Source organism: Muntiacus reevesi, chromosome 4 (genome assembly GCF_963930625.1).
Source record: "Muntiacus reevesi chromosome 4, mMunRee1.1, whole genome shotgun sequence".
In the NCBI taxonomy this organism is placed as follows: domain Eukaryota; kingdom Metazoa; phylum Chordata; class Mammalia; order Artiodactyla; family Cervidae; genus Muntiacus; species Muntiacus reevesi.
This window is the reverse complement of record NC_089252.1, coordinates 80,802,467-80,816,015: the sequence shown is the minus strand read 5'-3', so window position 1 is coordinate 80,816,015 and position 13,549 is coordinate 80,802,467. Positions and strand designations below refer to the sequence as shown.

General features: G+C 40.9%; 1 protein-coding gene and 1 long non-coding RNA gene across 11 annotated transcripts in view; one reads left to right on the top strand and one right to left on the bottom strand.

Moving 5' to 3' along the window:
- Positions 1–8,235, top strand: part of ITPR1 (inositol 1,4,5-trisphosphate receptor type 1) — a 345,755-nt gene extending 337,520 nt beyond the window's left edge. For all 6 annotated transcript variants that reach the window (XM_065933259.1, XM_065933257.1, XM_065933262.1 and 3 more), the window contains one exon: positions 6,884–8,235. In XM_065933259.1, the coding sequence (XP_065789331.1) occupies positions 6,884–6,970 (87 nt within the window). In that variant the 3' untranslated portion in view covers positions 6,971–8,235. The remainder of the gene's footprint in view (positions 1–6,883) is intronic.
- Positions 1–13,549, bottom strand: part of LOC136166667 (uncharacterized) — a 40,085-nt gene that overhangs the window by 2,432 nt on the left and 24,104 nt on the right. For 2 of the 5 annotated variants that reach the window (XR_010662971.1, XR_010662974.1), the window contains exons 2-4: positions 8,346–8,607; positions 4,896–5,007; positions 947–1,421 (exon numbers count right to left, since the gene is read on the bottom strand). This is a non-coding gene — a long non-coding RNA (uncharacterized lncRNA). Of the gene's footprint in view, positions 1–946; positions 1,422–4,895; positions 5,008–8,345; positions 8,710–9,069; positions 9,298–10,017; positions 10,053–13,549 lie in introns of those variants that run through there. The other 3 variants (XR_010662973.1, XR_010662972.1, XR_010662970.1) reach the window with 3 other exon arrangements.

The following is a 13,549-nucleotide window of genomic DNA, read 5'->3' as shown; positions in this document are numbered from 1 at the left end:
CAGGATTGATCTGCTTAGGTTTTAAGGTGTCCAGAATTACAGGAAAAACTCAGCATTGCTGCTTTTACTAGGGGAAACTTGGTTCTTTCAGAAGGAATTAGTCAATAGTTTCTTTTGACTTTGTAGCAAAGCTTTAAAGCATTTTTTGGAGAATCAACTTGTTGAAAAGATTCACATTTTGTTAATGTGGTGTGTAACAATCCTCAAGATTTCTTAACCTTTTCTGCATAAAAAGTCGTGCAGATAGGCAAAGAACTGCTGGTTCTTAAATGGTAATTGTGAGAATTCTTGCTCTCCAAAGGGAAAAAAGTTTTGAATTAAAAAATAAAAAGCCCACAAATGATTAATGAACGAGAAACTCTGTGATATTTTTTAAACCAGCTATGAAAGAATACCATTCAGTAGTAACAATGCTGGAAAATATAAAAATTGCTTCATCACTTAGATATTTTTTTCAGATCTTCTGGTCCAAAAAAACAGCATAATTGAGCAAAGATAGTTGAATGTCTTTGGCTTTAATCTTTATTGTTACTGACCTCTCTGGTGCTGGTTTTCTTCAAATACCAGTTTGAGAAGAAGTTCTTATCAAGGATACTAGTAAAAATCCGCTTAGTGGCTTTTCTATTACTGTCAAAAACAGTTAACTAAAATTGCTATTCTAAGTGTGAGTTCATGATGCTGCTCATCTTCAAGTTTCCCCTCCCGAGAGATTCTGAATACAAATGTGATTCTAAAATGTTATGGAAAAACCCAAAAGAACTTTCTGGCCAATCTAGTAGTTGTTAGGAATACTAGTTGTGCTTGAAATTATTATCATATTAACATGGTACATTGTTTGGCGTTTTTCACGCAAGAGGGTTGTTATCTTGTTAACTACATAAAGAAGGAAGGGATAACATGATTAGAATAATTCCTCACAGTTGGAAAATGGGATAGTAAACCTTACCTGAAGGTCTGTGTTCCTTAGCCTGTGTTGGAATGACAGAAGAGGCCCTCTAGGATACTGGGATCTGTGCAGAAAGCAGCAGACCTCTAACAACAGGATACAGCAGGAAAAGGACTGGGGCCTGCCCGCCAGAATGCAGCCCGTCTCACGGGGCCCACGAGAAGCAGGCAGGCAGCCCCGCGCGGGGCCTGGGGCGTCAGAGGAGTTGAGCTCCGACAGCCTGACGAGGAGGAGCCTGACGAGGAGGTGACCTCTGAGCTAACGAGGGGATGCAGCAGGGGCCAGCCTGGGAGGGGAGTCAGCATGGGCAACGGCATGAAAGTGCCTGGCGCCCAGCAAAGGCGTGTGCTGGGGCCCTTCCACTTGTTCTTCCGGCCAGCGTGTACTAAGCACCTGTCCGCCAGCTATGCAGCCCCAGGGACTGGGGTTACAAAGGTGAGCTAGGCCTCTTCTCCTCCTTCAAGGAACCAGGAGTCTGGAGTGGGAGACAAAGAGGTAAACAAATTAGAATTCAACATGGTAAGTACGTAACGGAGATTTGAAAGTTTGCTCTGGCAGTAAAGAAAAAGGCAGCACTTCATTCTGCCTGAGCTGAGGGAGAGGATCTGAGTCACTGCCGCGGAAACCTCTCAGAGATGGTCGTGCAGGAGCGTGAGAGTCGGTCTGTCAGGGGAACTCGAGAGGACCACTACACTGGGGACCAAGAAGGTGACTAGCTGTGTGTTTATAGTGAGTCAGTATACCTGCCTTTGAGAGAGGCTTCAGCTGTTCTTTTCAGTATTTTAGGCTTGTTCTTAGGAACATGACTGATTTTATAGGACTGTGAAGATCAGTTAGATCAAAGTCAGTGAAGGTGATGGAATTCCAGTTGAGCTATTTCAAATCCTAAAAGAGGATGCTATGAAAGTGCTGCACTCAATATGTCAGCAAATTTGGAAAGCTCGACAGTGGCCACAGGACTGGAAAAGGTCCATTTTCATTCCAGTCCCTAAGAAAGGCAATGCCAAAGAATGCTCAAACTACCACACAATTGCACTCATCTCACACACTAGTAAAGTAATGCTCAAAATTCTCCCAGTGAGGCTTCATGAACCGTGAACTTCCAGATGTTCAAGCTGCTTTTAGAAAAGGCAGAGGAACCAGAGATCAAACTGCCAACATCCTCTGGATCATCAAAAAAGCAAAAGTTCCAGAAAAACACTACTTCTGCTTTATTGACTATACCAAAGCCTTTGACTATGTGGACCAGGACAAACTGTGGAAAATTCTTAGAGATGGGAATACCAGACCACCTGACCTGTCTCCCAGGAAACCTGTATGCAAGTCAAGAATCAACAGTTAGAACGGCCATGGAACAACAGACTGGTTCCAAATCGGGAAAGGAGTACGTCAAGGCTGTATATTTTCACCCTGCTTATTTAACTTATATGCAAAGTATATCATGAGAAACGCTGGGCTGGAAGAAGCACAAGCTGGAATCAAGATTGCCGGGAGAAATATCAATAACCTCAGATATGCAGGTGACACCACCCTATGGCAGAAAATGAGGAAGAACTAAAGAGCCTCTTGATGAAAGTGAAAGGAGAGAGTGAAAAAGTTAGCTTAAAATTCAATATGCAGAAAACTAAGATCATGGCAACTGGTCCCATCACTTCTTGGCAAATAGATGGGGAAACAGTGGCAGACTTTATTTTGGGGGGCTCCAAAATCACTGCAGATGATGACTGCAGCCATGAAATTAAAAGACTCTTACTCCTTGGAAGGAAAGTTATGACCAACCTAGAGAGCATATTAAAAAGCAGACATTACTTTGTCAACAAAGGTCCATCTAGTCAAGGCTATGGTTTTTACAGTAGTCATGTATGGATGTGAGTTGGAATATAAAGAAAGCTGAGCACCGAAGAGTTGATGCTTTTGAACTGTGGTGTTGGAGGAGACTCTTGAGAGTCCCTTGGACTGCAAGGAGATCCAACCAGTCCATCCTTAAGGAGATAAGTCCTGGGTGTTCATTGGAAGGACTGATGTTGAGTAATGTTGAAACTCCAATACTTTGGCCACCTGATGCTAAGAGCTGACTTATTTGAAAAGACCCTGATGCTGGGAAAGATTGGGGGCAGGAGGAGAAGGGGACGACAGAGGATGAGATGGTTGGATGGCATCACTGACTCGATGGACATGAGTTTGGGTGGAATCTGGGAGTTGGTAATGGACATGGAGGCATGGCGTGCTGCAGTCCATGGGGTCGCAAAGAGTTGGCCACAACTGAGCAACTGAACTGAACTGAAAGATCAGTTGTGGTGACTGGAGTTTCCAGGCTGCTTAGAATCTGAGTAGCCACGGCCTTACTGTGACAGGAAGGCAGGCTGCAGCTTTTGTGTGCTGTGGATGAACTTTCTCTGCAGTGCCAGCCCTTAATCCTTTACACTGGTAGAGCAGATTTTGCCCATTTGCAGTCGACACTATTTTGACGAAAAATCTTTTAGACATTTGGTTGCTTCTGACCTGTAAAGCTACCATATCATTTGCTTTCTGTTTAGACTGAGTCAAAAAGAAGACATACAGAAATTCAAGCTAGTCTCTATATAGTTTATGAAGAAGAACATTGCTTCAAATGTTCATCTTTAGCAAAATGTGGATTTTGAGGGTTTTTCAATGTATCTACTACAAATGGGACATTTTGCACTAATCAAAATAGATTTTTCAGTATTAAAATGTTGAGTTGTTGCCTTAGAGCTCAATCTGATGGATATTTTTATCTAGTCAGGTTTGTTTCAAACGTCCAGAGAATGTGCTAAGGATAGACTTTGTTTTGATATGGGTAATAGTAACAGATAATCATGATGCCTTAAATGAGATATATATAGTGTATGTGAATCTATGTAGACAGACAGGTAAGTAGGTTGAATTGAGCTAATAAGGCCAGGAATTATGTGAAAATGTATACCAAGGGACCAGGGAAAACTTACCTGGTCAGCAGTGTTGAACTTGGTTTCCTATAGGCCAAATTCAGTCCCAGGGTGGGGTCTGTTTCACTGACTATCTCAGAAATAGGCCAAGATCAACAGGAGAGTTACATTTTCATGTACTTGAATACTTTGAAAAAAAATATTCAAGTGTATGAACTACTTGGTTTTCTTTCGTTACTGTTCCCATATAATTATCACTGGATGAGGATCGTGTCCAAAGGGCCAAATACTTAAGCAGCTGCCCCTGGTACTTTAACACTGATTACTCACTTAGATGACGCCATTCTGTCTACAAGGCCACGGTTGATGAAAACAGAATTCGGGCAGTCAGATTTGTGTGCCGACCATGTGCTCAACTGCAGAGAATCATCCCTGAGATCTCATTTTGAGAAAATATACCCAAAGTACTTTTTAAGTATTCCAGTATACAAAAATGTAACTTTTCTAAGGATCTTGGCCTATTTCTGAGACAGAGAAATGCTCTTCTAGAGCAGCAGTGTGGTCCTAGATCCACAACGTTCTTTGGAACCTGCTGGCAATGCAGATTCACCGACCTTACCCTGAGCCTCCTCAGTGGAAACTCTGTGGGCCCTTTGATCTGTGTTGTAACAAGCCTTCGGGGTGCTTCTGGCACATGCCAAAGTTTAAGAGCTATTATTCTAGGGAAATAGGAAGCAAAATTAAGTATGTGCTGAAAGTGAAAGTGTTAGTCGCTCCGTCAGGTCTGACTCTTGCCCCCCCGCCCCGCCCAACTGTGGCCCGTCAGGCTCCTCTGGGATTCTCCAGGCAAGAGTACTGGAGTGGGTTGCCATTTCCTTCTCCAGGGGATCTTTCCCACCCAGGGATGAAACCTCGGTCTCCTGCATTGCAGATGAATTCTTTACTGTCTGAACCACCAAGGAAGAAGCCCCAGGAAAGTATGTGCTAGGTTCTTGAAAATACCAGGTACAACCTCTGCTTGAACAAAGGTTTTGGCCACTCACCTCGATAGGGAGCTTCAAGGTCAGGGACTGAGGGACAGTGATGTGATCGTTATTTTAGGAAGACAAACCTGGAGAATTAGAGTCAGACCACGTCTGAGTTATCAGGTGATACCTATAGAAGATATATAGAAGATATCAGGTGATACCTATAGCCAATAGATTGAAAAGTCACAGGAAGCTGATTAGACACACAGGCATGAGGCTACAGTAACATAGAGAAGATCATCTCAAATGTAAGTAGAAATTTATAGAAAAATTTCAGGAAAAACTTCAGTGGCCAACTTCAACCGTGGAAAAATCTCAGCATCTTTAAATGGAAGCTTTGAGTACCCATCAGTACGAGTTGAGCCCACCAAGATTCCTAAATCATGAAAATGCGGAGATTATTAAATTTTGTGAGTTCTGTTGGAGTCCTTCTCAAGGCTACCTGCCAAGGGACTAGTTTGGGGGTGAAAGTCTGGGCTGAGTATGTGAAGTATTGGGCAGTGAGATAACTGACTGCATCACCATTTAGTTGTCAGTTTATTCCATGAGTCACAGAAGGCTCTCCTGCAGCTGAATCTGTGAAGTATAGTAGAGGATTGTGACACCTCCTTTAAAGATTGGTCACTCATCTAAGGAAACTTTCAAGGCTAGCAGAATACCCCTAATTCAACTCTTCATAAGAGGCTTTGTAAAAAGTTACCTTTTGAAAATACTCCTTGTAAATCTTCTCTCCTAAAATACAACTGAAGGCATTTCATAGGAGTCTCAACATAGTATTTTGATATGAAAGGAAAACTGCTGTTTCAAATAAGGCAAAATAACTACTATAAAATTGAACTGAGGTAACATATTCTCATTTTACTTTCTCTCAGGGTATTTTGTACCAAAAATTAGTCCAGGTGAAAACAGATAGAAGCATCTACAATGTGACAGACACTATTAGAAAATTTACATACATCCTCTCTATGAGGTCGGAATTATTACCCTCATTTTATATGAATGAAGAAACAGACTTTGAAAAGTTACAACAACATAAAACTTTATGGAAATAGGTCTGATTCCAGTGCCCACATTCTCTATACTAATACTGCTAAACCCTAATTCCTCTCTGACTTTAGGAAGCCAAAAATCTAGAAGCAGGATCTAAAACCACTTAGAGATAACAATTTTATCCGATATTTCATATAGCTTTTTTACCTTAATTGACCTAAATGCCCAGCATCAAATCCAGAGTTGGGATAACTGGGTTAAGAAAAATCTAAATACAGGGAGTTAATTATGCCCTGAAATAGGCAGAACTGAGCCAGATACCTGTCAATATGAGAACTGGTTTAGTTCAGCAGCCAAATAAAAGGTCCCAACTTCTTGTTTGCAGTTTTGAAAACACGGTTTCATTTGAGCAGCCTTAAGAAATGGTCTTTCCTGGCCTTGGTGTGCGTAGGGGGTGAGGACTGGTCACCACTGCGTGCCAGGCCATGATTTATGTTATTCAGTCGCCCTGGACCTGAGGTGTTAAGGACATTCTCATCTCCCTAGAAACGCTATGTGATTTCTTTTTTCTCTCAAAACTATCCAAGAACCATTGGAGAATAACTGAGACACCCTGAAGATAATGGACTCAATCTGTCTCAAACCTAGAGTTCTAAACACATTAGACAGTTTCTTGAGTGCTTAGCATGTTGTATCTCTCATACAAAGCTATGCTTTGGACGTAGATTTGGGAAACAAGAATCTTGTGCTTTAACTGCTTTTTGTTCCTTTGTGAAACAAGTAGCAAGCAGAATTTCTGAATGTCACGTTGCATGACGAGGGCACAGAATTCCCCACTTTGCCCAGGTAGATGTCCTTTTTGAAGCTGTGTGTTTGATATACTAACGGTATGCTATTTGTAGAAAGTGGGTTTCAGTATAAACCATAACCACAGAGGTAAGTCTATGGTTGAGTATACGATTTGACGCACAGGAAGTGTCTGGGTCTAATGATGAAACTTTTTAACTTTCCAGATGACAGAACAAAGGAAGCAGAAACAAAGAATTGGTCTTCTAGGACATCCTCCTCACATGAATGTCAACCCACAGCAACCAGCATAAGCAAATGAACTAAAGGCATCGTATTTACCTTTTTAAATTATTTTTAGTGTGGGTCTTGCTAAATTAGTTCTGATTCACCCACAGAGGTTACATTTATGCTTAGTATATTTGTAAATACTCAGTTTTATACTGTATGTATATGATTGCTACTCTCCAGGTTTGGATATATGTATTGTAATTAGAATTGTTGGCAGGGTGAAATTTCATTTGTGCCAAAAAAGTATTTAAAATGCCTTTTTGGGAAGGACTAAAGAAAGCACCTGACTTGCACTTGAACCACATTATAGATTTAAAAGTATATGACATGTATTTTGTATTTAAATCTAGAATAACCAGTATTTATGTTTTTTATAAAACTGTGCAATACCAATTATGCAATCACCATAAATTTGTAACTCCTGTGTATCCTAAGGGGAGTGCACATCTTTAAAGCTGGTGTGTGAATAGTATGTAACAAATGGTTAAATGATGCTGCTGCCAAAACCAGATTACTAGTGAGTTTCGGGCCCCCAGGCGTTTTGCGCCGCACAATGACCCACCCGGTGGTGATAGCAGTTCTCGTTGCTAGCGGCACCAGTGCCTCTGTCTCCTGGTGACCGTGCTCCGAGCCTCGACTGTCAGGTCAGCATTCATTTTAAGAAAAGCAACTTTAGTCTCAAAGATACTTTTAGGCTTCTGAATTGATCATTTAAACTATGTCTTTTAAGTAAGAGCGCTAAAGTAGAGGCTCAGACTTTAGTTTGCCAAGTTAATGAATTTTTTAAAGGGACATTTCTAAGCCACGTTTGAGGTAAATGCATACTGCTAGCCCATCAATGTCATCTCCAAGGTGAATTTTGGTGTCACTTCATAAAGAAATGAATAATTGATGGTCTCTAGATGATCTAGTCCAAACAGTTGATTTTTTTTTCTTCATCAGAACCAACATGCTACAGTAGCTAAGAAGTATTAAACTATAGTCATCCTGATAGAGATGAAATATGATCTATCCCATTAGAACTCATAGTTTGAACACTGACATGTTATTCTTGTGAACGAGCCACATTTGAGTTTTTTTTCTTTGTCACATGATTTCTTTGCTTGATGGATGAAAAGTATGAGAGGAAACTTTTATATCTGTTGCCTAGTTTTGTACATGGATCTCATTTTACAAGAGACTCTCTCTACCAAAAGACGTTTAAAAATGTATTGAAAGCTGAGTTCTGAAATGAGTAAAGTTTGTAAATGCATATATAAAAATATTTAATAAATGATGCAGAGTAAAATACTGTGACTGAGTGATAGCTTTCATTTAGACGTTTCTGTACGTCATCACAGCTATTCCAATTATATATTTTCTTTAGGACCAACTTAAAAGTATAAACGGCTTACTTACCAGGTTGATTCTGAAAGTGCTTCCCTGAGGAATGAGAACTGAGAGCTCCTGAACAAATACAGGGGAGTGTTCAGTCCAGTGGCCATTGGTTCTTCTCGACGGGTGATGGCCAATCAGACTGTCACGGGTAACGTGGGCACACGTGGTTGAGTCCAGAAGCTGGTTCAGGCTCCCACTCCTGCACTTTCTCTGGGGGACCTGGAACTTGTCATCTGAGCAGCGAAGTCAGCTTTCCTTCAGTGGTCAGAGGCCTTTGTAACAGCTGGAAATGTTTGACAAATCTAACTCATCCAAAGGCAGAGAAAGGCGTCCCCCCCTTAGAGCACTGCCTGCCCTGGTTGCTCTTGTAACGCTGATTTTCTCTGTGCTTTGCTAAATAAGAATAATTACCATCCAATGTCAGAAGCTAGGTTGGGATTAAACTCCACTTAAATGACTAACTTCAAAACCAATGCTTCTGCGTTATAAATTTGGTAACTTAAAAAACAAGTGAATCATTTTCCAGTCAATACAGCATATCTCCATAGGATTTTTCCATAATAAAGTCAACCCAAGATAGACACGTACTTGTGTCTGTGAACAAGCCACCCACACGCCATGCCAAAGCCCGCCCCGTGAGCCCCAGCCCGACGGAGACTTGCTCCCCTTGGCCCTCCCTCTGACCTCCCGAGCTGCCCAGCCTGGCGAGGCAGTCTGCGTGGTTTCTCTCCCAGCCCCGTCCCACCTCGTTCACCGCCAAGTTCTGCTTTGACATGTTCAGGTGGCGGCTTTTACAGGTTTGTCATGTTTCATTTGATTCCTGTCACTTGATACAGATCTTCATTCGGTTCGCCAGCTTCAGCAGAAAATAAATGGAATTCTTCTCCACCCCACATGCAGTAGATTGGAGTTTGGGTGTGAACACAAAGCTGGTACAACTGAAACAATATCTGAAATTATAGCTCCCGTGGCCTTTGATGTATAATTGTGATTTCACCTTTCTCCAGACATCGCTTTTTCAACACTTGTATTTCAAGGTCCAAGTCGCCTTTAAAGTTACTCAGTAGCATGGAAACTTACATTGCCATATGTAAAATAGCCAATGGGAATTTGCTGATGACTAAGGGAAATTAAACAGGGGCCCTGTGACGTCTAGAGGGGTGGGATGGGAGGGAGATGGGAGGAAGTTTCAAAAGGGAGAGGATATATGTGTACCTATGGCTGATTCATGCTGAGGTTTGACAGAAAACAAAATTCTGTAAAGCACGTTATCCTTCAATTAAAAAATAAGTTACTCAGGTGAAGAATCAGTGCTATTGGACTAACAAATGTACAGCATAGCGCTTTCGGCTCTGATCATTTAATTTTAAAAGTTTGCTGTAGCACCAACTGAGATTTCAAGATTTTGCCAGTTTCCTTAACGAAACCATTTGTTATGTCAAAGGGTCTGGGAAACTCCATTCCACTGTTCTAATGTTTATATTATCTTTCCCATTTCTACTTATGTCCCTAAAATTCTGTAGTGATAAACCTTGTTTCCTCCTACAAATAAAGCTTCCATTCTTCTGAGTCCGAAAGCTTTATTTGATATTCCACCCTGTACAACTGTTCTTAGAACTGTGTAACTCTATTCACACACACATACAAAATACAACTCTTTATTTTGTATTTTAAAAAATATGATTCAACCTACCTGTTTTTCTTCGGTTGGTTTCATTTGGTTCTACTTTCTGAAAATGAATTGCTTGATTTTGCGCTTGTAAAAACTGCTCTTTCACCCTGTTTAAACATTTCCTAACGTAAATTATAAAGCAAGCAAACTTTATTTGTGGGAGCTAACCAGCAACACTGTCTTTGCAACCTGAGCACAGTGTTACTTGTGTGCTAATGGGGAATTACCAAGTTCTTCACGGTAAACTAAGGAATTATCACATTAAAATCTCAGTTACTGATTTCTCTATCTTCCTCCCATGGTTGGTTTGGATAATGTGCTAATGAGAGACAGCCTGAAAGTTTCTGCTAGTTGTCTTAAGGCTAATCATGAGAGCTTTCTGGGCTACACAGATGGAAATTTAGTCTTTTAAGACTATTAATTATGAAAGAAGAATAAGTATGTGCTTACACAAGTAAGTTTTTGCTAAAATAATGTTTTCACAGATTTCAAAAAACAAAATGTGCTTGATAGCAGGCTTAATTTATATGACAATAAAACAAGTTTACACAAGACAGGGTGTCATAACAAAGGACTCCTACTGAAGGCTCTTGAGACAGTGTGTTCCTATCTGCCACAGAGCAGGAGGGAAACTTTGCATTTTTAATTGGAGAATAATTGCTTTACAATGTTGTATTGATTTCTGCTGTGTGACAATGTAAACCAGCTATAATGCATATATTCCCTTCCTCTTGAGCCTCCCTCCCACACCCCATCCCACTTCCCATCACAGAGCACGGGGCTGAGCTTCCTGTGCAAACAGCAGCTCCCCCCCAGCTCCTATTTTACACTTGGTAGTGTAGTGAAGTCAGGGCTACTCTCTCGATTTGTCCCACCCGCTCATCCCCTTATTGTGGCCACAAGTCTGTTCTCTATGTCTGTGTCTCTCTTCCTGCCCTGCAAATAAGTTCATCAGTACTATTTTTTTAGGTTCCGTATATATGCTTTAATATATGGTGTGTGTTTTCCTCTTTCTGACTTATCTCACTCTCATAGGCTCTAGGTTCTTCCACCTCACTACAACTGACTCAAATGCATCCCTTTTTTATGGCAGAGTAATATTGGAAGTGTAAATTGATACAGCCAGTATGGAAAAACAGTATGGAGGTTCCTTAAACATCTAGGAATAAAGCTACCATATGACCCAACAATCCCACTACTGGGCATATACCCAAAGAAAACGATAGTTCAAAAAGATACATGTACCCCAATGTTCAGAGCAGCACTGTTTTCAATATCCAGGACATGAAGGCAATCTAGACGTCTGTCCATTGATAGATGAATGGATAAAGAAGCTGTGGTCCATATATACAACAGAATATTAACCATGAAAAGAAAATTTTCATTGTAAAGGTAAGAAATTGAGCCTTAGAGTGGTAAAGGAACTTGGCCAAGGACCTAAGTCCAGAATAAACGAAGGCCCCCTGACTCGGCCAAACAGGAGAGAGCTCTCACACCTACCATTTTCCCTCCATAAAAGGGCTATAGTATCTTATTAGTAGCAGTTTCCCATAATGGTTCTTCCTTTACAGGAAGTCCTTATGCAGAACTGTATTTTGTCCAATACAAATGGATTTCCTTTTCAAACCTACGAGGATCTCCACGCTAGAAAGTACTGAAGGTGATTACTTTGTCAAGAGTGAAAACTTTGTGGCAAAGATAAGAAGCTTCTAAAATCTCTATCTTTTACAACTACCCATCTCATGTCAATACCTCTTATTTAACTGCATTTTTCAACAGGAGAATCTGTTTTCTCAGACAAGGTGGCTTTCTCCACGTGAAATATTCCACACAGCCTGGCATCCTTTGTACCACAGAAGTCGGTGTTGATTGGCCAACTCTGCTCTCCTTTCGTTATACTGATCACTTGTTCACAATCAACTAGAATGTTGGAAAACCCCCATAAAGATTTCGATTTTACAGAAAGTACCCAAAATTCCGCCAGTTTTGCATCACAAAGTAGTGGTTAAAGTAGAGTTTTGAGTAAAATGCCATGCGTGTGGTTTTTGTGGGTGGTTACAGCTCAGAGCGACTCTTGGGCCTCGTCAGTAATCTCCAGGCGACAACGAGGCTGGCTATTACAAACTAAGACGATTCTGATCGTCGCAGCAAACGTTTCTCCGTCTTTGGTATCCTATGCCACCTTAGGCAACTCACAACCTCAAGGCTGATTCAGAAGCATAACTAGCCTTCACGTCCAGACCTCAAAACCCACCCAGTGGAAGACAATAAAAAGACCACTGGTGGGTTTTTACACTGGGTTAAGTTTGACAATGCTCATGGGCTATGAACTCCCCAGCTGCTGGTGGTTTAAACTCATTTGGTAAAACAAATCTCTAGCCCACTGGGGTACTACATTAAAAAAGAAAGAAAAGAAAAAAAAAAAAAAAAAAGAACCCAAGGAGAAACTAAATATTTTAAGGTCATGACAAACCAGTGTGAAAGAGAATCCTAACACCTAGAAGTGAAACTGCATCATCCACCCAGCCTGGAAAGAAAAAAGAAAGCTAAAAACCACGATCGATTAAGAATGCCGAGTCTGAGAAAACCCCTAAGGTGAATTCTGAACAACAACAAAAAAAAGAGTCCCACAACACAAGAAGTGCATACTGTATGCAAGAACTGCTAATGGAAAGAGTTCGCCAGCATTTCTGTAATGACCTCACGAAAGACGACTGCTCCTAAGTAAATGAAACTGTAGACAATCCAGGAATTTAACCTGTCCATTTCAGAACTGAATTAAGCTAGTGATTTAATCTTTTTGACATACCTTGTCATCTATAGCATCTCATGAAGACTTGTCAGAAAGCTCTGTAGAAGAAAAACAATCTAAAAAGGCCACATACTATATAAATCCAAGTAAATGACATTCTGGGAAAAGTAACACTATGGAGACAATAAAAAGAGCAGTGGTTGTCAGGGGTAGGAATGGGGCATGGAGGAACGAGAGAACACAGGGGATTCAGGGCGATGAGACCGTAAAGGTGGAAAGATGTTATACATTTCCAAAACCCAAAGGACGTAAAAAGAGAGTGAGCCCTAAAGTAAGCCATGGGTGATCACGATGTCAATGTAGGTTCCCTCAACCATAACCCCAGTGCTGAGGGATGCTGGCAATGAAGGAGCGGGAAAGGTACATGGGCGTTCTCTGTACTATCTGTTCAATTTTGCTGTGAATCTAAAAGGGTTCTTAAAAAGAAAAAATTAACTAAACATTTTTTTCAAGAAAACAAAAAATGGTTGGATAAAATACTGATGCATGCAACATTTATGACCCTTGATAATTTTATGCCATGAAAGAAGCCAGTCATAAAAGACCACATATACTATGATTTCATGTATATGAAATGTTCAGAAGAGGCAAGTCAAGTCTACAAGAGACAGAAGATAAATGACTGGTTGCCCCGGGCTAACGGGGGTGGGGTGTCAGAAAGAAATGGGGAATGACTGCTAATGTGGGCTAAATTCCCAAGTCTTGACATGACATGTTTGGGTCATATCGAGTCATTTTTAA